Genomic DNA, 25197 nt, shown 5'->3' with positions numbered 1-25197 from the left:
GCTGTGCAACATGTTGAAAAGTTATAATAAAAACCTATTTTAAGCGCTCTGTATCTGTTGTGCTGGGTTATGCATGTAGTGTTTCCTGTCCCGTGCATGGAAAGGTGTGGTGTTCTGCTGTGTGGTTCATTCTATCTATTGGGGAGAGTTATGCATGTAGTGCTTCCCGTCCCGTGCATAGCAAGGTATGGTGCTCTGCTGTGCGGTGCACTCGATCTACGGTGGTGAATTATGCATGCATTGCTTCCCGTCCCGTGCATGGCAAGGAATGATGCTCTGCTGTGCGGTTTGCAGAAGCATTGAAGAAGCGGTCCTTGTGCCCACAGATGCATGCTATGGCCCCTGTGCAGGCTGTGTACCCTCTGCTCGGCAGTGACTGCTGGGAGCACGCACAGTGAATGAATGAAGCGCTCTGCACTCAGTGTGTACAATGCGCGTCACTGGGCAGGCTCAGAAACGGAGTGAGCTTAAAAGCAGCAGCACTGACCTGATTTAGGGCGCCGCAAGGAGGAGCAGGAGGAAGGGAGCGAGCAGCAAAGCCCAGCAGGCTTCCATCGATCCAAGCCCGGGCACAGACTGCACGGGGCAGAGGAGGTGATAGGGGGCGAGGCGGAGCAGGGCATCACGGGACTTGTAGTGCAGTCCACACCAGGCGGCAGCCAATGGGAGGTGTGCCTTGTCCACGAGTCCTGGGAGGTGCTGTAAAGGAGCCATCTGAGAGTGGGAGGCAGACACAGAGAGGGACGCGGCGCAGGAGAAAGAGGGAGTGAGAAGGACAACCTGGGAGTGAGATAAAATCGGCAGGAGTCAGCAATAGTGATGGAGAAACTAAAACATCCCAATTTCGAGGGGAGAGAGAACAAGCACACGAGTGGTGCGCGCGCCACAGCAAGACATCTATTTTGAATTATCGCGCACACGTCTGGGCACGATAATTCAAAACATATGGTGCCTGAGCGGGTAAACGCAAGCAATAGACCGTGGGCGAAGCAAAGGCTGGACATGCACACGCCTTTGCCCAATTGCGTGCTGTCTTTCTTAGAAAGACGCACGCAAAGGCCAATAGGCTGTCAGCGAGAAAAAAAAAAACGCACAAGCGTGTGAAAAGTTGTGGTCAGCTCCAAGAGGTTGTTTTCCTATTGCAGCGCCTGCGCGCTGCTAAAGGCTCGATCTAAAAAAGGACATCCATGCCTGGTGTCCCTCCTAATGGGAGGGAAGGAAGTGACTCAGACTCACAAACCTGTGTCAGACAATGTGTGCGCACAAGCTAGTGCCATTTGTATGTGCCTGATGTAGTACCTTGTATCTGTTCTAACATGAAGCAGTTTTGAAATAGGTGTGTGAGAATACGTAGCACCCTGACCAGCCGAGTAGCTAGGGCCTTCGCAAGAATTTGTCTCGCATTAATCTGGGAGATCGGGCGGCATGAAGCAAATTGGTTACGGTACTCCAGGTCCTTAAACAAAGAGTTTGATTGTCTAGCTTCTTCGAAAGTGGTCAGATGGCGGGGAGACAAAAGTGATGCAAAGAACTCTAATGAAAGCCATTAGGACCTGGTGTCTTCTGAGATTGCAAGTCGGTTATGGTCTCCAGGAGCTTGTGGCATACTAGGATTGCGGAGCTTGTTCAGGAGATGAGATCTGACACACCATTCCGATGATGACACACTGATATTCCTGTGTGTCTCATGCACCATCTGTCATCCTGCCAGCATCATTTACTGGTTTGAATGGTGTGATGGATAAAGTAGTGTAATGCTGAATTGTGTCAGGACACATGCTACTTACTGCTTGTCCTTGGTTGTTTCTGAATCACCAGGATCCGACGAATAGCCAGACTGATATGGGTTACATAAATTAGCACAAGTGGGGACAGATTTGTGATTAAAATTCTATTAGATTAGGGTTTCGTTTTATAAGAACATTCATCAGACTAGGGATTACTTACAATGGAATGTATTTGATTAGCGTTGTTTCATACTGTTGATAGAGACGACTAATTTAATAAAAATATTTACTCAAAAATAAAAACACTTTTTCCTTCTCTCTGAACTGATGTGTACAAATGGCAACTATGTTTTTGTGCAAATGCCATCACAGGGATTATTCTCCGGGATTTGAATTAAAATTACCACGGTGGAAACCCACAAGAGTAGAACTTTTTGTTTCTATCTCTGCGGGGCTGGAACGCATCCTGTCCTCCTTTGAACAGCTCTCGGGACTCCGAGTGAATGCAGCCAAATCCTGCCTGTACGCCTTCAGAGACGACACCTGAGACCCGGACTACCGCCTCGGCGGGGTGCGGGTACAATGGCAACCGGACACCTTTCGCTATTTAGGTGTCCAGATCTATCGCCGACCGGCAGATTTGGTGGAGGGTAACCTGGGACGCACCGTGACGACGATCCGGACTCAGATGACATTCTGGAGCACACTTGCCCTCTCGGTAACCGGCCGAATAGCGCTTGTCAAAATGGTAGTGCTGCCCCGTCTGTTGTACTACTTTGCCAATCTGCCGGTGTACATACCGGCGTCCTTCTTCACGACCTTTACGCGCTCCCTCCGCGACTTTATATGGGGAGCGGCGCGCCACAGGGTCGCGTTGCCCAAACTGTGTCTCCCCGTAGGCCAGGGCGGGCTCGCGATGCCATGTCTCGAACATCTGGCAGCGCAGCTGCAATGGGTGGCCCGGTGGCTGGCGGACAGATGTCGCGAGGACACTGCGACGGCAGAGAGCCCCCCTGCTGGCGTTGGCAGAGCTCCTTAGAATCTTTCATCCGACGACGGGTGCACTACGGCCCAAGCCACTGCTGTTAGTGGTGGCGTGTAAATGCTACCGTAGAAGTCTCCGGCTTACCAGTACCAGGCTCCCGTACGCTCCGGCTATACCTCTGGAGGGCTCCCCTTGTGGGCGGGGCACGCTTGGGGCTGCAGAATTGAGGGATTGGCAAGCGGCTGATATCCACACTTTGGAGGACCTATACCATGAGGGGGGCCTTCTGCCATTCACGACCCTTGCGGAGGAGACGGGGCTGTCGCAGGGCCAGTTTCTCCGCCATCGGGCACTGATGGAGACACTGGCAGGTCACTGGGGAGACTTGCAGGAAGAGCCGGAGCAGCACTTAGTGGTGCAATACCTTCATGTCATGGGCCGAAGGGGGACATCTGATCAAATGGTTCGCCACGGCCTTGCGGGCGCATGCGGTGCCGAGCCTAGGGGCATTATGCGAGAAATGGGAGGGGGACCTTGCCCGCCCTATGGTAGATAGAGAATGGGAGAGGGCGCTACAGGGACCGAGGAGGGTACCTAGAAATATGAGATTCCGCCAAATACAGTTTCTCGTCCTGCACCGGGCCTACCTTACGCCGGCTGCCATTAACAGATGGTTCCGTCGCGTGGATGCATGCTGCCCCCATTGCGCGGAGGTTGATGCCGACCTGCTTCACATGCTGTGGGGCTGCCCGGCATTGCATGCATACTGGCAGGCGATACACGGGGCGCTCCGCAAGTGCACGGGGCGGGAGATTCCCTCTAGTGGACCACTTACTTGTTGCACCTCTTTCATAGGCCGCCCCTGGCTAAGGTTGCCTCTCGTTTTATAGATCTGGGGATCATAGTGGCGAAGCGACTTATCACCAAGCGCTGGAAGGCGGACGCTGCGCCGCATGTGCGGGCATGGCGCGGCTCTTTTCTGGTCTGGGCAAAGGCGGAGGAAGTAGCACTTCGGCGAGAGGAAACACTGGGCCTGCGGGTGACGCCAATTGCATCCCAATGGGGGGAGATGCTGCAGGTCCTGCTACAATCGGAGGGGGTGGCCCTGGAGGGGGACAGTGGTGCGCTGCAGGAGCTACGCTAGACGCTGGGGTGCCGTTTGCCATGCCGAGGCGTTACGACGCTGGGTATGACTACCTTGACAACGATGACAGTGCATGCCGCGGCTAGGATAATAGTGCATGAGGTAATCCTGGAGGCGGGGGCCGGGGGGAGGAACCCGACGGGAGAGGGGTATGAGGGGAGGGGCCTCTGGACTAGAAACTGCGAGCTGCTGTTGGAGGTTGTTTTAGTTGCTACGCTGTAGAGGGGACAGCTACCCAGTTACAGAATGGGGAGTTTAGCACTATTTGAATATCTGTTTGGGGATGCACTGGGAAAAGCACACATTTGGCGACAGAGACGATATGATGATCTCCACAAGGACTGAGGTCGCAGCATCGCACATGGTGATAGATTTACTCATGGCCCCACAGGTTGCAACTTTGGACAATGCTACATGCCACTCACTTGGTGTAACATATCCAGATTGAATGCGAAGTGTAATGAGACTTTACCATATGATTGATGTAACTAAGCTCTCTGCTAAACTGAGAAGTACTGTATGATTCTACCTGCAAACTCAAGAAACAGATTTCTAAATAAAGAGTAGAACTTTTTGTTACCCTACCTTAAGTTTACCTTTCACACTGGCTCACTTCTCTATATAAACGAACACACTATGACAGTCCATCCCTCACCGGTAGAGAGGCAGCGGCTAAACCAGGCCATCACACTACACCTACATGGTTTTCCTCCACAACTTAAGACAACTGGCTCATTTTTCTTCCTCTTTCTGAGTTGACATGCAGCATATGGTATACTTTTAGTATGGCTCATGGATGTAAAGCAGGTGATCAGGTGTGGATTTACCCTATGTTTCATGTGTCTCTTCTCAACATCACGGTACCCTGCTTATAGCAGTGAATGGTATGCTCAAACATATCTGCCACATCCACCCCTCTAGCCTCCATAATAAAGCTCAAAAACATAGGGGCGGATACAAATAAAAGTTCTTCACCTAGGGTGCCAACATGCCTTAAAATTATTTCAGACTTTTATAAAACCACAGAGTGTCACCTTTTCCATTATTTCAGAGAGCTGCCAAAAAAGGAAATGCAGCTTAATGGTTGGAAGAGGAAGTTTAAGTCCAATCGGATGGGTTAAGTAACAAAGTGCAATATTCTTCCATTGCGACCCACCGCCCCCATTTGCTCCTTAGTCCAGATACAGGCAAGTCTGAAAATCTCAGTTTTCAGAAGTTTCCTGGACATCATATCAAGTAGTTAGATTGAGCTCTCAGGTTGGGGCTGGTCTCTGCCCTTCTCCACCCAGTGATCTACCTCAGTATTTCATCGTCTTGCACAACCACTGGTTGATCAGAGGAGCAGACTGAGTGAAGGTCTCTGGTTGCGATTAAGTTACATGTTAGTTACGTGTTAGTTTCTGCATGCATTCTGGGTCTTGGTCCTCGTTATCTGCGGGATGTAAACATACCGTAAATGTATTCCTGATGTCCAGGTTTGAGAGGCTGCATGCCAGTGGAAGCATGTGGAATGCTTTAAGAATCTGGCTGCCTGGCTCTGAGGTTACAGCAGCCAGGAAATGATTTTCTTGTGGATAACGGAGCAGATGATATTATAGTCCAGGCATCAGCTCGAAAGGGGAGGAGGAGGAGTGAAGAACCACCCTCCTTGGAATACGCTCTTTCAGGGGCATCTGATGGCGCGTGGTTGACTATACCACATCAGTTCCTGTGTACCTCAAAAAACAGGTGACAGTGGAAACCCTCCTTAATAAACACTGAATTATGCAAAAGAGGCAGTGCTTATTGTGTTCAGGATCCCCTGGTGTAGAAGTTATTTCCCACTAACCACAGACATTCCAAATTTCAGCACATTAAAAAATCCTCAGGGCCTACCTATTCTAGTTATAGATGTTCAGGCTAAGAGACCTTCAAGTAGTGTACATGTTATAAATGTTATGACTTCTTGTTGACTTTGTATTAGGTTTAAAAAGAGAACAAGTCACAAATGTTCGCGGGAAAAAATAATAAAATCTTTATTTCTCTTAAGTTTATCACTTTTAGTATCATCGGTTTCTAGTTACATGAATAAATGAGTGCTGCCAGAACAATCATAAATAAAGCTACTTTAAAATGATTGATTGATGCGTTATCCGAGCAATAGATGTTTCTCTGGCACGCTCCAGTAACAATATTTAACCAAACACTATCCATGCGCCCCGCAGAGGTCGCATCAAACAGCAGCATACTTACACTCTTCTGAAGAGCATATTGTCACCGGGGAAAAATGCGCCAAATCACTCAAATAAAGGTTTCAGGCTGCAATAATGTCAGCGATGTGACAAAGTAAACATACCTGCAAGGGTACTCAATTTAATCAAGGTAAAGAAAAAAGCGGGGTATTGGCTGAAGGATTTTTAAAATATATCTTTTGGGATTAAAAGGAGTTATATATCTCACAAGAGGATAAAAGCATGTCACGTCCCCATGAGACTGACATTTGCCAACCTTAACGTGCCAATATTGTCAGTCTACCGTCAAGCAGGTCTGAAGAGATGTAATATTAGAGGAGCATAGAATGCCATTCCCCCACCTCAAAGAAATTGTAGCTCCAAACTGCTGTAACAGCAAGATAGTTCTTTAGGCTTGAATTGCAGTAGAATATAAATTCTAGTCACAGAAATTGAGAGAAAAGTAATCACTGACAAGTTCAATAACTGAAAAGTCATCGTGAAGTTCCACCTTCGCCCAGATGCTCTGGACTTGTTTTGCATCGTCTGAAAAACATGTCCCATCTAATCTAATACTGGTCACATTCAAGACATGACTGGGTCCTCACTACCTCACTGTTATACCCATCTCTTCAAAATATAACAAATGAATGGGCTGGGTTTATTTTAAGACAGGAATAAGGGGAAGAGACAAATGAAATAATGTAACCCCCTGGCTTCAGTTTCTAGAAACAGAGCAATGGCATGCCTGTCACGAGAAAGCTGCCTCAATGAGGTCACCGGAAATAGTTTTGCACCTTCCTGCCTACAGAGGTCACAGAAGCGACACTTACAACCGAGTGACGCGTCCAATGCAATGAGCACACTGTTCTATATTAAACCACATCTAATTAAAAACATACTGCAATGTGCGAATTTCTCGGCAGCCTCTAGAGTAAACCTGGGCAGGCGGAGTGTATGGAGCATCTGTAGTAAGCGGCGTTTTGTAAATGAATGTCCGTGTATGTTATGGGCTTTTGCACCCACTCGCGCTCCTTTTCTGCAATTAAAATGACGTAATAGCTCTGTGTCCTGTCCAGAGTGTGAATTTCCGCACAGTGCTGGCGGCTTCCTTGCAGACCACGGGTGATTGTTCCTCAGTCACTGCCCTGGGGAAGTCTTTAGCAGGAGACATGTTTAAATGTCGGTTGTGTTCTAAAAAGTTTTTTGAAGCCAGGTAGTTTGGTTTTGCTGTCAAATCGGAATCCAGGAGCATTGTGCCCTGTAACCCCAAAGATCAACCACTCTGAACTTCATCAGGGGTGCGGTCGTAAAAAACGCGCAGCATGAAACAAGATGTGCGGCCGCGAGACGCACTCTGTGGTGGGGGGAGGAGGAAGGGCAAACTGCAGGCGCAGAGTGTGAGAGGGAGGAAGGACGGACATGAAGGCCAGCAGAGTGACGCGCAAGCAAGCAAGGCAGAGAGAGGCCCGCAAGGCTTAATGAGCCTTGACAGAAACCCACATGGTGGCTGTGCGCGTTCATGCGCACATGCACGCAAGCTTGAGGCCAGCAAAAGCCTCTCTGGTAGCACTTTGAAAATCCCCTTACTAAGTGTCTCGCAGAGCAGCGCATGCGCTGGCTCAGATGAGACCTAAAAACTACTAAGGAGGGTACAGGTATGCTTTGTGCTATTTAGGCTTCAATTCCAAAGCCCCTTAAACCACGTACAAGATTTCACTGAAAAAATGTGTTTTTTTGTGAAAACCAATAAGAAAATGTTAACACAAAGGGACCGATATGAAAGCAAGTAAAAGAGTGTGGTAATGGGAACAATCAGTCATCTCTTCTGGTTAAGAGAGGTAATGGAAATTACTAACTTTTAAGTGCTTGGAGTGGGAAAGCAATGTCTACATCTTGTGTCCTCTGCTCTTTACAACACTCCAAGTAACCCCTCTCATTACATCTGAAGCTGCTGACCACCATCCTAAGACAACGCAGTTTTACTCACCACTCTTACACCCAAGAATGTCTTACCATCTTTCATTACTTTTAGCTGATCCTCATTAGAAGCGAATGAGTTGCTTAATTTTAATCTTTGGAACAACGAAATTTTAATCCAGCCCAAAGCACTTTAAAACTGAACATGCAGATTTAAGTGGTTAGTAGAACACAATCCAAATGTTACAGACAATTCTGTAGGCTTAAACTAAATTCAAAGTAGATGTAACCGTCCAACTCCACAAAACTTACAATTTTATTTGTACAGGCCCCAAAAACTAAGACCCACACACAATCACAGTTCTTTCTTACCAACTGTAAAATCAGAACAAATTCCAGAAATACAAAAAAAGTGGTCTAGTTCAGCGACCCATGCATGCACCCGAGACACTGGAGAGCTCCGCCCAGGACCCGCCGCACTTCACATCCAAGGAGCTGACACCTTTTATTTTTCACAATATAAATATGCAACTTGTTAGCCTTGCAACAGCATATATGTAATTTTATTAGCGTGCTCAGCCTATCTTGAGTACTTTGGTTACTGTATATATGTAACTTGTTTTATGAGTTTAGCCTATCTTGTGTAAGTTATGTAATGTACCTGGTTATTTGTAAAGCGTACTGACACCTTTGGGTAAAGTTCGCGCGCAAAAAAAAAATGCACAGACCGGTGCACACCACTACCCTACCCCAGGCAGCACACCCTCCCTGGCCCGGCCCACACCACACCCCTCCTCCAGGCTTCCCACGCCCTCCTCGGCTGACACCTGGACACTGCTGGCCAGTGTCAGGCAGTGCTGCAGGGGGTACACCCTCTCCCAAGGTCTCATCCACACTCGTGGGGGAACACACGGCTGCACAGCACCGCTGAGACTACACCTCCCAGAGTGCACTGCTCTGCACAAGGAGTCCAGGAACGGAGGAGCCGACTACGCTATTGCTTCGCTCTGCGTGCCCCGGACAACCTGGCAGAACCCGGAAGCCCTCGGTCTCCTTGGACAGGTCACCCCCCCAGGCCCCCACCGGAGTCTCACCTTCACCCTGAAGCGCAGCAGGGCCAGCCTCAGGCAGTGCTGCAGGCAGGCCGGCGGCAGGAACCAGGCCCGGGGCGGAGGGGTGCCCTTGTGTCCCACGTGGCCCACGATGAGCTGGGCGGTCTGGCGCTCCGCCTGGGCCCGGCGGGCCCACTCGGGCAGGCGAGGTTTCCCCAGAGCACCCGGCAGGGCCAGTGCCAGCTCCAGACCGGCGGCGCCCGCCAGCGCCCACAGGTAGCCCAGCATAGCTCCCCACTGGCCCCCACACACCCAGTCCGTCTGGTAGCCTCCGTAGAGCCGTTGCATGGCTGAGCCCGCGTCCACCAGCACCCTCGCCGGGGGTGGCGAGGCCCCGGGCGGCAGCGGAGGCCCGGGGGAGCCCCGCCATACCGCGCGTGCCAACTTCAGTAAGTCCACCGGTACCACGGCGCCCGGGCAGCGCTTCTCCACGAACTCCTGAAGCCCCTGCACGCCCATGGCATCAGCGGGGCACCGGCAAGGCCTTCACAAAATGGCTAACACCGAGCTTGACAAAATGGCGACTACCGGCAGGGCCTACGCTCAAAATGGTGGCCACCGGCCCGCTCAAAAATGGCGGCCTCCAGGGGGTAACGCTTCCCGCCAAAAACAACCTCGAGCGGCAGAGTACAGACCGTCCGGCGCGCGCGCCTCAAGCTCCAGGCGCCATGTTTAGCGTTGACTCTCGCGGGCCGTAGCCGGGTATCGCGGCCTCTTCCTTTCTGACTCGACGCCTTATTGGGAATTGTAGTTCTTTACTTCAACCCCGTCCGAGTCTAGGTACGCACAGGGAGTCGCGCTTATACTACGTTTCCCAGAGACCAGGGCGCGCGAGCACAGGCCCGCGCCTCCCATAGTTCTCCAACAGCCATTTGTGACCGGTCTGGCGTCCAATCCTTCTGGGAGAGGTAGTTTCAAAACCCTCTTCTGCCGTTTACCGAGAGGTTGATTTGTCTTGTCTCCGGTTTTTTGTAGTATCGGACTTTCCTTCTTTACCAGAAAATATTTGTATACGTCGCTGTATTCATTGGTGTAACATGGCCTGGACTACGTGCATTGTAAAGCCTTTGGATCAAGTTCGCACCGTATAGAACGTCAAAATTAAAAACAAGCATTGGTTAAGCCAATAGTTCTCACACATGTATGCCAATGCAAACATGTTTTAGCCATGTTGTATACATGTTGTTGAGACACTGGTTCAGCCTTGATAGAAGTTTGGGTGGGGGGGGGGTATAGAGAGAGAGAAGTGTGTTGAAAAGAGGGGAGTAGTGTGTCTTTAGATTAGAGTTGAGTGCAGGGTGGCGTTTAGTGGCAGAGTGCATGCAGTCTTGCAGAGCAGTGTGTTGTAGGTGCATTGGCATAGACAGCAGTGGTGTAGAGTACAATGGTGCAGTGGCAAAGAGTACATTGGTTTTGAAAAAAGTGGCATAGACTGTAGTGTTTGGAGTAGTGTCATAGAGTAGATTATTTCAGAGTGGAGTGCTGCAGGGTAGTGTTTAGTGGCCTAGAGTAGTGGTATAGAATCCACTGACGTTTAGTAGTACAGAGTAGAGTGCATTAGCCAAGAGTGCAGTGGCATAAAGTGCAGTATTGAAGAGTGGTGTGGAGTGCAATGATGCAGAGTACAGTGCATTGACTTAGAGTGAAGTGGCATACAGTAGAGTGAGTACAGTGGTGCAGAGTAGAATAGAGTGGCTTAGAGTTCAGTGACATAGAATGCGATGGTGTAGAGTATAATGGCCATTTTGCAGCATACATTTGTGTAGAATGCAGTGACATTGAGTGTATTGGTTTTGAGTAACAGCTTAAAGTGTAGCGATGGAGAGTGGCATAGAGTAGATTGGTTCAGAGTGAAGTGGCGCAGACTAGTTTACAGTGGATTGGCGTAGAGTGGAGCGACCCAGAGTGGTATAGAGTGGCATAGAGCGGCATAGAGCTTGGCGGCAGAGACAGAAGAGCGGCCTAGCCTTCGCGGCGGGGGAGTGGGCAAGCCTGACCAATAACCAGAGGACAGACAGACATGTCCCTCACCCCCCCCCCAACCCAACTCATCTGTGCCTGCGGGTGCGACAGGAATCGCTGGTGCAGAAGCCCAAAATTCCCAGAGGAAGTGCAGTAAGAGGGTGCTGCTGGTCTCAGAAGGGACAGAGATACAGACAGAGGGAAGCCCCTACCTGCTTGGAGCATTGAGGGACTTTGGGACTACAAATCATAGCATCTGTGTAGAAGGCTACTCCCTATTTTGCAGTTGGACGTCAAACACACCTAGCAAAGGCTCCAGTGTACGGCGGGCCTCACGGAGAGCAGGGCAGGCCGTCTCAAGCGTAGCACAGCACAAGGGGGCGCAGGACCACATGCTCCTACCTCTTCGCCCACAAAGGGGACTGTAATCCAGTAGCGGAGCTGGGTAGACCTATCAGTGTCTGGAGCAGGCTGCCGTTGACTTGAAGAGGTGAGCAGGTACACTAAAACAAAACACACAGGCCCAGCACCCCCTTCACACACAGGGTCACTGACCCCAGTGAGGGCCTGGGGCTAAAGCAGAGAGAACGTGCCAGATCCAAATAGGGCGCAGGTCAGTCTAAGTGGGAGACTTCGGAGCAGCAGGGGACAGGCGGTATGCAGAGAAGACGGTGTTAGGCTCTAACTTCTCCCCCCAACAAGCAGAGGCCTAATACCTAGGGCCACTGGAATCTGCCCGGGGTCAAAAGCCACTCCAGCACTTACAATTAAAGAAACAGTGCGACTGCCCAATACACGCCGCTAGGGTCCCCCTGCACTAGGAAGACAGAAGCAGAAGGTAGCAGCTCGAGATACGGACCACGAGGGGGAACGGCAGAGATAACAAACACCAGGAGCAGGTGGACAGAGTAACATCTCCTGAGCAGAGCGGAAGATAGAGGGAGCACACGAGGAAGAGTATATACCAGGTCCGGGGAAGGTCGGGACTTTTGGGCACTGGTGACTCCCAGGGGCCTGTACAAAGAGAGGACCAGACAAGGTAACGCTTGTAGGAGGTGTCTGGAGTGGGACTTCAAGAGACAGCCAACACTTGGTAAGAGAGTGCTCAGAAGAGGCCCACCCCCACCTGTAGGGCCTGGGTCGCCAACATACCGCATCCTGAGACTGCATCTCTCCGCAGGACACTGAGGATAAACGACACGTGGAGGGGGTCAGAAGTAGGCCTAGCAGAAAAAAAAGTACAGTTTGAAAGGTGCTACAACCCAACCATATCCCGGCCTAGAAGACCCACAAGACCCAACCCATAGCTGCTGCGCACTCAAAGAAGTAACGCTCAGTAAAAGACATGCTAGTAAGGCAGCCCATTCTGGGGACGCCATCAGGACCATTCCTGAGCGACGCTGGGCAACAAGACATAACCGAGGAAGTAGATGGCCCTGCCACAAAGGCATTTATGACCTCGCTTTTCATCTCCCTTCAAGAGGAACTCTATGCCATGCAGGTGCAGCTTTCAGCAGATCTGAAAGAAGTGCTGTGGGACCTAGAAGTGGGGGAGCGGGAATCTGGCAGGGAAGAAGAAATGGAACTGATACAACAGGAGATCCTCCACCCAAGAGTGCAGGACATAGAGTTGCAGCCATAAGCAGAGGACTTGGAAAATCGATTGAGACAAAATAATGTCACCATCCGAGGAATACCAGCTCAAGCACAAGAGGTCGACATACAGGCCTATGTCCTTGCACTGTTTCAACACATCCTTGGATACGAGGACAGCACAGACATATAAATAGACAGTGTACACCGCATTGGCCTGTCAAGAAATGCGCCCCCAGCGCACCTCCTGGCGTGCATGCATGATTTCCAAATCTAAGAATCACTCATCTGCCGAGCCAGGGAGGCTCACCTTGTGCAATTCGTGGGCATACGCTAACACTCTACCAGGACTTATCAATGACCACTCTTCACAAACGATGGGAATTCCGTCACATAGTGCCCCACCCCAGGGAGAAAGGGATAACATATTCCTGGGAGCACCCCTTTCATATCATTTTCCGCAATGGTGGGAAACTGCAGCAGCTGAGATCCCTGAAAGAAATGCAGGAGGTCCTGGGTCTTCCGGAAGAGAACAAGGAGAAAGATGACAGTGAACACCTTGAGTGCTCGCCGCAAGCAATATCACTGGCACAAAGTCGGGGAAACCCTCCTCGAATCATTAACCGGACACACAGACAATAGCAGCAGAAAGACACTGTTCTCACTACGCTCTCTAGTTAACCAGGCCCGGTGAATCACATCTGAGCTGAAACTACAGCGCAAGCAGGAGGATCTTTTGCAGGCGGGGTCGGCGGGGCGAACAAGCATTACATCCGCTGCCACGTAGACTTCCCAAGGGGTGGTGGAGCTAGAGACTCTTAAGCCCTGACAGGCCGACCTCCACAGGATCTCGCACTTTGACAAACTGTCTGTTCTAGTTCTAAGAAATGTTTGCAGAAACTATTTCGTTTGGGGTTTCTTTCAATTGTTTCTTGTCTACTTTTTTCCTTTTCATTCGCCCCAGTTTAACACAGTGTTTCACAGCAGTGGCATGAAGTGAGGCCTCCAGGCTTGGTAAACTTTTGCTGTTGCGATCCCTGTAGGCGCAGTACTGCGTATATAATTCAATAAGTGGATCAATGTGCGAGGCCTCAACCACTCACTGAAACGTGCAGCCATCCTGTCCATGCTTGAGGTCTCGAAAGGGGACGTATGCTTATTGCAAGAAATGCATTTACTGTCAAAGGACACTGCACACATGCGCTCCCAATGGTTCCCTCTCCACTTCTGATCCTTAGGCCCCACAAAAAAGAATGGAGTAGCCATTCTACTGGGCCAGAAATTCAATGGCAAGATATCTTCAACAATAGCAAAGATAAAACCAGAATACAATGGTAAGCAGAGTCAAAGGTGCCTAAAAAAATTAGTGCAGAATCAAAACAAAAATGTAGTTTATTTAAGGTGAGTCCCAAACATTCATCAGAGTGTCTGTATCGTGGAATGCAAGCTGTTCCAAAAGGTCATCCCTGTTCTCTATAGCAAATAGGGATGCTATCCAGTTGAGCAGGTCGAATGAACATATGTTCACTATGCTCCTCGTAATGCCCCTCTTAATCCTTAGTCTCCGGGAGAATAGCCGGGCAACTTGCGTGATATTCGATAAAACTCAGTTGCAAGAGGCGGTGTGCAGCCTCACAGGTATTCCAGCCTGCCAACACTCTTAAGTGCAGCCGCACGCATCAAACAACCGTCCCCAGAACAGGCCTGGTCATGGACCGGCAACTGACCCACCAACAGATCATAATCCAGGTCAGCGCATGATGTATTGAAGAGGTAGACATCCAAGGCCTAATCAAAAGGGAAGTAGGTGAAACGTAAGGCCATAACTCACACCAAGCGTCGCCAATGGCAAACATCCCAAAAAATTGTTGCATTCGGTCACGGTACAATCGCAACTGGCTGGGTCTGTGTAGTACCACATGATGGGCAGCCATTGCGTAACAGGAGCAGTAGTACCAGCACTCCGCACGCCAGCAAGAGGATCAATAGAAACCCTCCGAAGGCACTGGAAAAAATAGAATGAATAAAAGCCAGTATTACTCCAAAAATCATCTAAAAAGAGGACACAAAGCCGGATCCCAGAAGTAAAAAAAAATTGCAAGGCCTTCTGTGTCAGACGCATTAAATATGTGATGTATTAATTCTCCAAAATGCAGTGGGAGATTTGTGTTGAGCAGCGAGTGTATCTCGCTTGCGGTTATAGCCACCTGCAATTCGAAGGTCTCTCTCGCTGATGTGAGTGCCATTTCTTGTTGAAACTATAGCGCTTTGAGTCTGCTTAGTTTATTGAAATCTGTTTTCAAAGTTGGAATGGAAGGCCAAAGCGAACTATCTATGGTCCCATGCGGGGTAGAAAAAGGACATTGCTACAACAAGTAACCTGTTGTGAATCTTTTACTATATATGGGATCCCTGCCCACAAGCCGCAGCAGCCGTGGTTATTCAAAATAAGATAACTTCCATTCGAAAGTAATGTTAACGCAGGAATAAAAGCTGGGACGGGTGTACCTTTTAGAAAACAAACCAGATTTGGTGCATACACGTTACAATTTAACTTGTTTACATACTTGGGAATGTCCCACTGTGGAGTCGCAATTCTCCCCTGTGAGGGAAACCTTATCTGCATGCTGACATCTGTGTGTGAAAGGCAGCAACCACAATTCATGAATAAATGCACTTCCCACGGGTTCAAAACGTCCAACAGGAAAATGTTTCATGCAAGAAGTAAACTGAAATAGTGAGAAGGGCAGTGAAATAACACCATGTATTAACCACACAGCTGAGTCTCTCAGCTACAGAAAAAGGTAACTTTTAATTGCTCTGTATGTAATAACGTGTAAGAGACGTACTTCATTGACATAAATTAAACGGTAGAAACAGTGTAGAAGCATTCATATCATCCCATGGCACTTTTCCATTTTTAAGTGTTTGTAACGTCCATGCAAATTGCATTACAGAGCATAATTGATTCTGACCATGATACAACACAGATACATCATCCTGTACAATATTAATAACAGAGGAAACAATATTATCCAAGGTGTATATACGGGAAGTAAATGTGTTAATCTACTACTGCTAAAACCTTTTCCAAATTAGCTTGGTCAATCAGGCACAACGCAGCTTCTATCAGCGATAGTTTCCACAATTCATTATATAGTTCATAAACAAATCGTTTTGATCTAGGTGATTTGGGACCTAAAATAAAATCAGCCAAATTAATGTCACTTGGCAAAGGGACAAATGCTGTTTCACGGACGACAGGGTGGAGTGCCCCAACCATTGCTGACACAATTTTCCCACTGAACACGTGGTGTCTGAAGGAGAATGTGGGAAACGTGGATCAAGCCAGTCGTTGCATTAAGAAAACGCAGTTGACATGCATATGAACTTATTGGCTACAATAACCACCGTAACGGGTCAACAGCGGTAGAATTTATACTACCTTTTTGAAACAGGGAAAGCAATACATCAATCATATGATTGGTATGTGTACGCCATATATGTTACTCGGCTAGTGAGGGAATCGAAGGAAGATTCACATTTTTTGTCGTTTCCAATACAAAACAAGTAGTTTGTGGCACAGTGTCATTCAAAAACAAAATTTGAGTCGGAAGTGGACCTGCATGATGCAGTGTTTCAGTGCCCCTTACCTGCCAATCTTTAGTCCCCCAAGTAGATTTTAAGTCAATGGTGTGTTTCCAATGTTCATAACCCTGTAAGGCCAAGTAAGACCTAACGGAATTAGAATAAATCAATTTAGTGTGTGTCAAAATGAATTTAGATTGACATGGCAATTTTAGCTTTTAGAAATAGGACTTTGGGTTGGAAATATAAGAAAAGTATGTGAACTTACACCGATGAGTATTTGAACTCCCCTGTAAAGGAGTTGGACAATGTTCCCATTGTGTAAAATGAAAAAGTGGTCTTAAGAGTGTTGGTTTTGTGAAGAAAATGATGGCCATAATGTAGGTAACAAAATACATCTGTGTAATTGGCCGTATTCAAATATACATTTTCAGCATCAAATGCAGCATAATAGTTTAAATCAGAAAACAATGAATGAACATCCCAATTTTTTTAACAAATGTCCATTGACACCACATCTCCTAATGAAATGCGGAACACGTGTGGAATGTTCAGGACCTTCGTCGGCCCATGATAATTGAATGCAACCATCTCCCAACGATGCCATCAGCCACGGGGAAAATGTTCACTAGAGCTTGATCTCTTTTCATTATGTGGATGATGTGGGGGAGCCAGAACTCCCTCAACAAAGTTTACAGCAGAGGGTTCTGGTAAATAATGACCATTGATGAGCAAGAAGAACACTGTCACAAACCCAGTCCACATGAAAAGGAATAAACGCGTGAGTACCATCTAGATGTATGTCCAGGGCGGGACTAGGTAAGTCTTTTTGAACCGGGCAATGACAATGCTTGTACTTGTTGGCGGGTTTGTCACAGATAAGGACGAAAAAGTTGTGCCGGAGGAAAATCCAGTACGATCCATATAATAACCACTCGCTCCCATATGAAACAATGGAGGTTGTGCAGTATCTGATGGATTATGTAGTGTAGTCTCTGGAATGTCAATGACAACTTTAACTGGAGGAGTAGCATACTCGATGTCTGCACTAGTGGAAGCAGAAGTTACAGCAGGAATGCAATCAATAGAAGATTCCAACTCCCCTTACATTTCACGGGGAGTAGTCGAGTAAGCTGAAGCCATCGGATTCAGTGAAACATCACGGCTGGGAATACTTTGAGTCATGCTATTCAGTATCGGCCATATGGTATAACTTGAAATGTTCAATAGAAATGAATCTGTTTTCCTTGCGGCCAGGCAAAGGAGGAAAAATCACTGTACGAATACCCTGCACTCCAAGAACTAGGACTGAACAGAGGGACCATATTCTTTTTTGTTCTCCAATTTCTCTCGTACCAGATCACCAACTTTAGGAAGCCAGCCAGTAACTGGAATCTGCACCGCCGCATCAGCTGATGAGGGCGAATGATCTTTAGCCTGTGTGTCGCAGGTCTTTTGGAGTTCCTGTAACATAGTAGAATGGTTATCTACGTCAAATGTTACGGCAGCCACCACAACGCCTAGACCATCAAGGTCTGGCACAGACATTTTTTTTTTTTTGTAATCTTTTTATTAACCCTTTTACTTGCAACCTTTACTGCATTACCATATCGTGTTTCACAACGTACATTACAGCTTTTGCGAATACAATCGTAATCAACAGGAGAGACCCCTGTCGGGTTCTTCATTATCTCGACACCTGTCTCCTTCAACACTCCCTCATCTCCTTCCCCCAATCCCTCTGCGTGTTCCCCTACTAGTCGGAAGTGTCTGATTGTGAGTCGTCCTGTGGGGGATCGCAGATGTTGCCCCGATATACATTCCACTTTCCCCATATCTTGGTCCATTTTTTGGGGCAGCCTCTATGCACGTAGACTGCTCTTTCGGTTACCATCAGTTCGTCCATACCACTGCACCATTTCCTGAGTGTCGGGGCTTGCCTGGCTCCCCAGTGCTGCGCTATATCCCTTTTTGCTAAGGCCACCCCTAGAGCCACCCATGTTTGTACTGTCTGAGTGATATCCGCTGCCTCCCAGACATTCAGGATGCAACCCCGTGGATCGGGAATCAGGGTCACTCCCATCACCTGCGCCATTGTGCGCATTGTTGCTTTCCAATAGTTCTGGATGGCGACACATTCCCATAGTATATGCCAGAACGTGCCCTGTTCCCCGCACTGTCTAACGCAAAGCGGCGTATCAGCTCTGTGTAATTTGTGTAGTAGTGTCCTCGTGTAATAGGTACGATGCAGTATCTTAAGTTGTACCAGTTTAAATTGGGCCGAAATCGCCACCTCCCTGGGGGATGCTAACGCTTCCTGCCAATCCGCCTCATCCAACTCCCCCACGTCAGTCTCCCATCTAGCTTTTAGAGTTTGCGTAGGATCTGGCTGGTTATTTATGATTTTTTTGTAAGTGAGTGATATGGCTTTCTTAGCCATATGATCAGTAAGGAGCCCATCCTCTAGTGGAGAGGATTCAGGCAATTTTGTGCCTTGGGGTATGAGTGCCGTCAATGCGTGCCTTATCTGTAAGTATCTGTAGTGCTCCGAGTCCGCCAGGCCATAGCTCTCTTGCAGCTGCGTGAATCTGATGATCTCCCCCTTTTTCCACAGGTCCCCCACCCTCGAAATACATATCGGGTCCCATTGTCGGAAGCCCTTCGTGTTCTTGAGCCTCCCTAGCTTGTTAGTATCCCAGAGCGGCGTCGCCCGCGTGATGACTCCCTCCCATCCCATAGCCCTCTGAACTTCATGCCAGATCCTGACTGTGTGAGCTGTTGGTCCTATTAGATGTTTGTGTTGATTGGTGTTGTAGAGTATCCCCATGAGATTGTCCGCCCCCAGCAAATGTCTATCCATCCGATAGGCCGGGTCTGCCTGGTCCACGTGAAGCCATTGGTTAATTACCGCCAGGTGTGCGGCCCAGTAATAGACCCTAATGTTGGGGAGCCCTATTCCTCCATCATACCAACCCTTTACTAGTTTGTGCATCGCTATGCGCGTCGCCTTGCCATCCCAGAGCAGCTTGTTCAGTGGCACAGACATTTTAATGCCAAAGAGCATTACGCCCGCCCAGAAATCTTCAAGAGAGATTATTAATTGCATGTTGGACTCCGTGCAAATGATTCCACCAACCCTTAGCCATACCCAAGACTCTAGCTGTCAAAGATTGCTTTAAGTCAATGGTTCATTCGCTTCACTATAGAATTCCCCTCAGGCCTGTATGGAGATGAAAACTGCACCAGCACACCAGTGACTTCATCGCTTCCTTGTAAGCCTTAGAGGCAAACGCTGGACCTTGGTCAGAATGGAAGGTGCAACAGACAAAGACACACAAATCTCTAATGACATTTCGAGGGTCAGAACTTTGTTGTAGCCAAACCCAGAGGGATCTCGTGCACGAATCCACTGCAACCAAAATATGTTTATATGTAGTGTCTGATGTCAAAGGACCGCAGTGATCAAGATGAATACAACTAAATGGTTGAATTGAAATATATAGCTGTGTATGTGGTTGACGTGCAGCCGTAAAAGGCTTAATTTGTTGACAAATGTCACAAGAAAGTACATAATTACAAGTTTGTTTGTATAAGCCACTCCACCAGTAATGCTGCTGTAAAAGAGAAACTGTTGCTGGAACTCCGGCATGTGCAGAAGCTATGCCTTCATGAGCGGCAATGATCAAAGGTAATCTGCGGTTCTCATTGGGAATCAGCTGATCCCCAATGGACGGAATTGACGCAAATGAGACTTGATCAGGAGATAAGTGATATGTATCACGTGAAGGGAAACCTTGTGGGAACTCTGTTCCATTCTTCGTGGCAGCAATTGCCGCTAGAATATCATTATCAATTTTAGTCATGGGCCTAGTGTAGGAAGCTGACTCTGTATGTACTATAGTGAGGTATAGTGTGCACAGAGTCCAATGGAACCCCAAAAATAGGCAGAGGTAAAGTTAGATAGCACCTCATTCTCTATTTGTGGTAGTGTGGGCGGCGCAGTAAGGCAGTATCAGAGGACAGTGTTAAGCATTTGTTGTACACACTCAGTCAGCAAATTAATTCACACACTCAAAGACTGAACTTCAGACCAATTGTTTTGGTATAAAAATATTCTTTTAGTTATTTTATTCTCTAGACCCAAGCAAGCCTGGCACAGGTAAGCAATAAATACTTTACAGTAGTAATCCAGTTTGTAAACAGTTTGAATTGTAATTGTATATGCACTTTGTTTTGACTTACAGTATGGTTTCAGAGAAATGCAATACTTTGTAAATACAGTACATAGACTTGAATGGACTTTTCAGTAAAATTACAGGTAAGTTACTTTTTAGATTACTTTTCTTACTCGGAGTAGTATACCTGGATACTACTCTGGGATATTTCCTGTAAACAGGTAAGTAAAATCGTTTTGGTTAAATAGTACAATTTAAAATAAATTCTTTAGGTTTTCAAACTCCACACTTAAAAACATTTCCAAGAAAAACATTCAATGTTATCCTATGGAGGAAAATACTGTTATCGGTTTTAAGGTAAGTATTTGGTAGTGGGAGTTGAGGTTCTGGGGGTAGACTCAGGGGCCCCCACGGTCAACGATGCACTCTTGTTACACCCTCAGCGGCACTAGGGCGGCCGGGTGCAGAGTTCTGAGGCCCAATGTTATCCAATGAGGGATAGGGGGCCTCCGGTTGGTGGCTGCTGGCAAGCGGGCCACAAGGTTGTGGGAGCCAAGCTCCTGGTGTTAGGCTCAGGGCAAATGGGGATCCTGTTTAGCACAAAAAGTGCACGCGCAGGGGCGGCTGGCTGCAGGGTGCTGGTTTGGTGTCGGGTGTCCTGTTGTTTTGCATGGGGATTTTCGGTTTTGGTTTTCAGCTGCAGGCTCTGTCCAGGAAGACTTACAGGACGAACCAACAGCTGGGCAGGTAAGTTAGAGGGCCCGGGGATGTAGGTGCACCTGTGATTCTCTTCTCCAGGGCGCTGAGTGGCTGGATGCAGGGTTGTCTTTTGAGGTCAGATTTCACCTTACCGGGCCACTCGCGGTTGGGGGTGTCTCCGTGCTGCAGGTGACGTTGGGGAGTCCTGGAGGGGTCAACCCACAGTGGACTCAGACTCTGGAGCGATGGGGGACCTCGCTGGGACCGGTGGGCCACTCTAACTCGGCCCGTAGGCGACCGGTGCAGTGGTGGTTACAGGCGTTGGGTTTCTTTTTCCTCAGCAGGCTCTGAGTCTTTCTTTGGTGTTCCTTCTGAACAGAGCTGCTGTTCACAGGAGATCCGGTCTTTGTTGAAAGAAGTCATTCCTCCCAGGGGTTCTGGAGGTCACTGGCTGCAGGACAAGACGTTTTTTGGCACAGGATCTCTGGAAACTGCAGATGGGCCGGTAGGGCTGGGGCCAAGTCCGTTGTTCTCTGCCGTCTCCTCTGCTAGGCGTCTTCTTTTGTCCTTTTTCTTCTTAGGTGGCGGAAATCTGCTTTCTTGGTTCAGGGCTGCCCCCTAAATACTGTATTTAAGGGATGTTTTAGGGGTCTCTAGGTTAGTAGCCAATGTGCTACTGACCTCAAGGTGACTACACCCTTGGAGTGCTCACCCCACGTGGGGGAGTGAGCATAGTCCCTAATCCTGATTGGGGTGTGCCTGCCATCTGCAAGATGGTGGGCACTGAAGAGGGCTTCGCCTCGCCTCCCCCCACCTGAGTTGGCAGAGGTGGGCACACCTTCTGGGCTGGCTAGTTTTTCCTGCCTGTCTTTCTGCCAAAAAGGAGGGTAGACAGACCGGGAGCCTGCTCCTGATAGCAGGAGAGGATGGGAATCACATTATAAAGGCTGCCAGGCATTGAAAGCTCCCCTTCCACAGATGGCTGTTCCTGGCCTGGGGGAGGTGTGAACACCTCCGCCCTGGAAAGGCTTTTTCTCTGGGCTCCAGAAAGGCGTCTCGTGGTCGCAGGCTGGTGTATAACAGCCAGGGAACCCACCAGAGGGTCTTCCTCTCCTTACTTAAGAAGGTTAGGTCAGGATCCCCCTCTGACAGCTGTCCTCCTTCTATTCTTCGGGAAGTCTTTTTCTTTTGCCCTGAACCCCCTATGTCTCTTCTTAACAATTCCCTTACCTTGGGCATTGTTCCCAACATTTTTAAGTATGCTAAAGTGGTACCTATTTAAAAAAAAAAACAGGCTCTGACCCTTCCATTCCCAGCAATTTTCATCCCATTTCATTGTTGGCCTTTCTGGGAAAAATCCTGGAAGCTCATGTGGCCAACTGTCTCAGCACTTTTGTTGAGAAGTCACACTACTTGGACCCTCATCAAGCTGGTTTTAGACCTAAACATTCCACTGAGTCTGTTATTTTGGCAGTTCTCGATGAATTACGAAGGGGGGCTGACCAATGCTCCACGCAAGCTCTGGTGCTCCTAGACCTCTCGGCTGCGTTCGATACGGTCGACCACCATCTTTTGGTCGACCGGTTCGAGAGCGCCGGGGTTCTCCTCTGGACTGGATCTCCTCATTTCTCTGTGACCGCTTTCAAGCAGTCCGTTTTGGCTCAGAAAAGGAGATTGACGTGTGGGGTTCCACAGGGCTTATCACTCTCTCTCCTTTTTAATTTGTATATTCTTCTTTTGATCTTGGCCCTTCAAAAGAGAGCGCTGGTTATATTTAATTATGCTGACTAGCTCCAGCTAGTATTTAACATAGACTCTTCCCCTTCATCTATAGAAAGCTTCCAGTCCACTATGATATTCATCAGCAACTGGATGAGTGCTAACCACCTTAAGTTAAATCCAGACAAAACCGAGCTGATTCTCACGGGTGGCTCAGGGATTCCCTGGAATTCCAACATTCCCTGGGATGCCCTCCATCTCCTGTCATCTCAGTCAAAAGCTTAGGAATCGTGATTAGCAATGACCTTACGATGAAGGCACAGATTAATACTGTGGTATCTGCTTGTTTCTTTCATCTCCGAAGAATTCGCAAAATAAGCAGATATTTAACCCTGGAGGCCCGGATTCAAGTTGTTCTTGCCCTGGTGATGTCGCGTACGCTAACTCTTTGTACACCGGTATCCCAGCTTACCAACTACGCCGGCTCCAACTGGTGCAGAACCAATCCGCTAGGCTTGTATATGGTTAACCTAAATCTCACCATGTGAAACCGTTAATGAAAAACTTACACTGGCTTCCCGTGAGCCAACGCTGTCTTTTTAAATTAGGCTGCACTATTTACAAAGTCCTCTTGGGCTGTGGCCCGGTTTTTATTGCGTCCAGACTACAACGCTATGTCCCCTCTCGAGCCTTGCGCTCTGCGAACATGAATCTGTTAACCCCTTGTCCGTTTAAGTGTAAAAAAACACAGGGGGTCTTCGATTCTCGACTTTGGCACCACAATTCTGGAATTCTCTCCCCCTTGAATTGCGCCTGTCTTCTTTCTACACTCAGTTTAAGACGTCTCTCAAAATCTGGCTGTTTGTCCAGGCCTACAACTGAACTCTCTTTTTTTTACTGCTCCAGCAATTGACTGACCCCGCTTAGCGCCAAGAAACCGTTGGTGAACGTGCGCTGTATACATTGTTTTTAACATAACATAACACCAGTGTCTGGTCGTTTTTCAGGGGGTATCTCTAAGATGCCTTCTGTGTGCATTTTTCATTAAATCCCACACTGGCATCAGTGTGGGTTTAATGTGCTGAGAAGTTTGATACCAAACTTCTCAGTTTTCAGTGTAGCCATTATGGTGTTGTGTAGTTCATAATGACAAGCTCCCAGCACCATATACTCTTAATGGCAGCACTGCACTTACAATGTCTAAGAATGGACTTTGACACTGTACTGGTACATGGCTCATGCACCTGTACCCTCACCACTGGCATAGGGCACCCAGCTAGAGGGGTGACTGATCTATGCCAGGACAGTAGGTTGTGGGCATGGCACACAGGGATGTGTGCCATGTCGACTCCTCACTTTGTTCTGCACCAAAACCCACAACCTGCAAACGTAGTGTGTGTGTGTAAAGGTACAGGGCCTCTAAGGGTGGCACAATAAGTGCTGCAGCCCTTAGAGGTCTTCCCTGGTCACAGTACCCTGGGTACCATTTACCAGGGGCTGACCTGTGACCAGAGATGCGAATTGGGTTAGTTTTGGGGAAAGAACACAGGCCCTGGGAACCTGATTGGCAGGGACCCAGGGCACATCAAGTGAAAGTGCACCAGTAGTCTGGCAAAAAGTGGGGGGGTTACTGCAACAGAAACCCACTTTCCTACACCTAGTAACTGCTGCTACGGGACATGTGGCAACTGCAGATTTGGCTGCTTCATCAGCCAAAGAATTACCAACAGCATGTGCTCCCACACGCTGATGGCCAAGACTATGGATAACATGTGCGAGTGGCAGACGTTCCTTAAGTTCAGCCAATCAGACCCAAAGCGTTTTATGCTTTATTGCGCTACCTTTTAGAGTCTCGATAATCATTCTGAGACTAAAAGAACAAATTGTCATTGAAAGCCTGTACACAGTAGAAGGAATCACAAACAACAAGACTTGATACATGAGGATCAGCGAATTCTAAAGCCAAAATCAAAGCTCGCAGCTCGGCCAATTGAGCTGTACAGTCCCCCAGTGCCTGGGTATGGACTATGGAAGACTCAAATTCACCATATACAATTGAGCCTGCCACTATAGCACAAGCTGCCGAATAAGCATGTTTAGATCCAACGGCTAGTTGAGCCGAACCATCGGTATAAATGATGCATTTGTACTGCTCAAGAGGTAGCATAGACAATTGAGGAGGATGAACATGTTCATATTGTAAAAACTCCTGTCTGCAACGAGGGATCAAAGATGAAAGTGACATCAGCCGATGTCAAAGAACGTGCCCATTTTATCCAACGGGGATGTAAAACTTTAGAATTGGGGACACTCTCCTTTGTCCCTGCTTCTAAAGCAGGTACAGACGAGACCATAAGAATCAG

The 25197-nt window shown here is 48.2% G+C and overlaps 1 protein-coding gene across 2 annotated transcripts in view; it reads right to left on the bottom strand.

Moving 5' to 3' along the window:
• FAM120C (family with sequence similarity 120 member C) overlaps positions 1-9794 on the bottom strand; it is a 901961-nt gene extending 892167 nt beyond the window's left edge. Inside the window, exon 1 of one of the 2 annotated variants that reach the window (XM_085629861.1) lies at positions 9081-9794. In XM_085629861.1, coding sequence (XP_085485987.1) covers positions 9081-9557 — 477 coding nt within the window. In that variant the 5' untranslated portion in view covers positions 9558-9794. The remainder of the gene's footprint in view (positions 1-9080) is intronic. The other variant, XM_085629860.1, reaches the window with a different exon arrangement.
• Between the last annotated feature and the right edge of the window lie 15403 nt (positions 9795-25197).

The sequence above is a fragment of the Triturus cristatus genome, chromosome 10, assembly GCF_964204655.1.
Source record: "Triturus cristatus chromosome 10, aTriCri1.1, whole genome shotgun sequence".
Lineage (NCBI taxonomy): Eukaryota > Metazoa > Chordata > Amphibia > Caudata > Salamandridae > Triturus > Triturus cristatus.
Note: the sequence above shows the minus strand (reverse complement) of the source record. Positions and strands in the feature narration are given on the sequence as shown.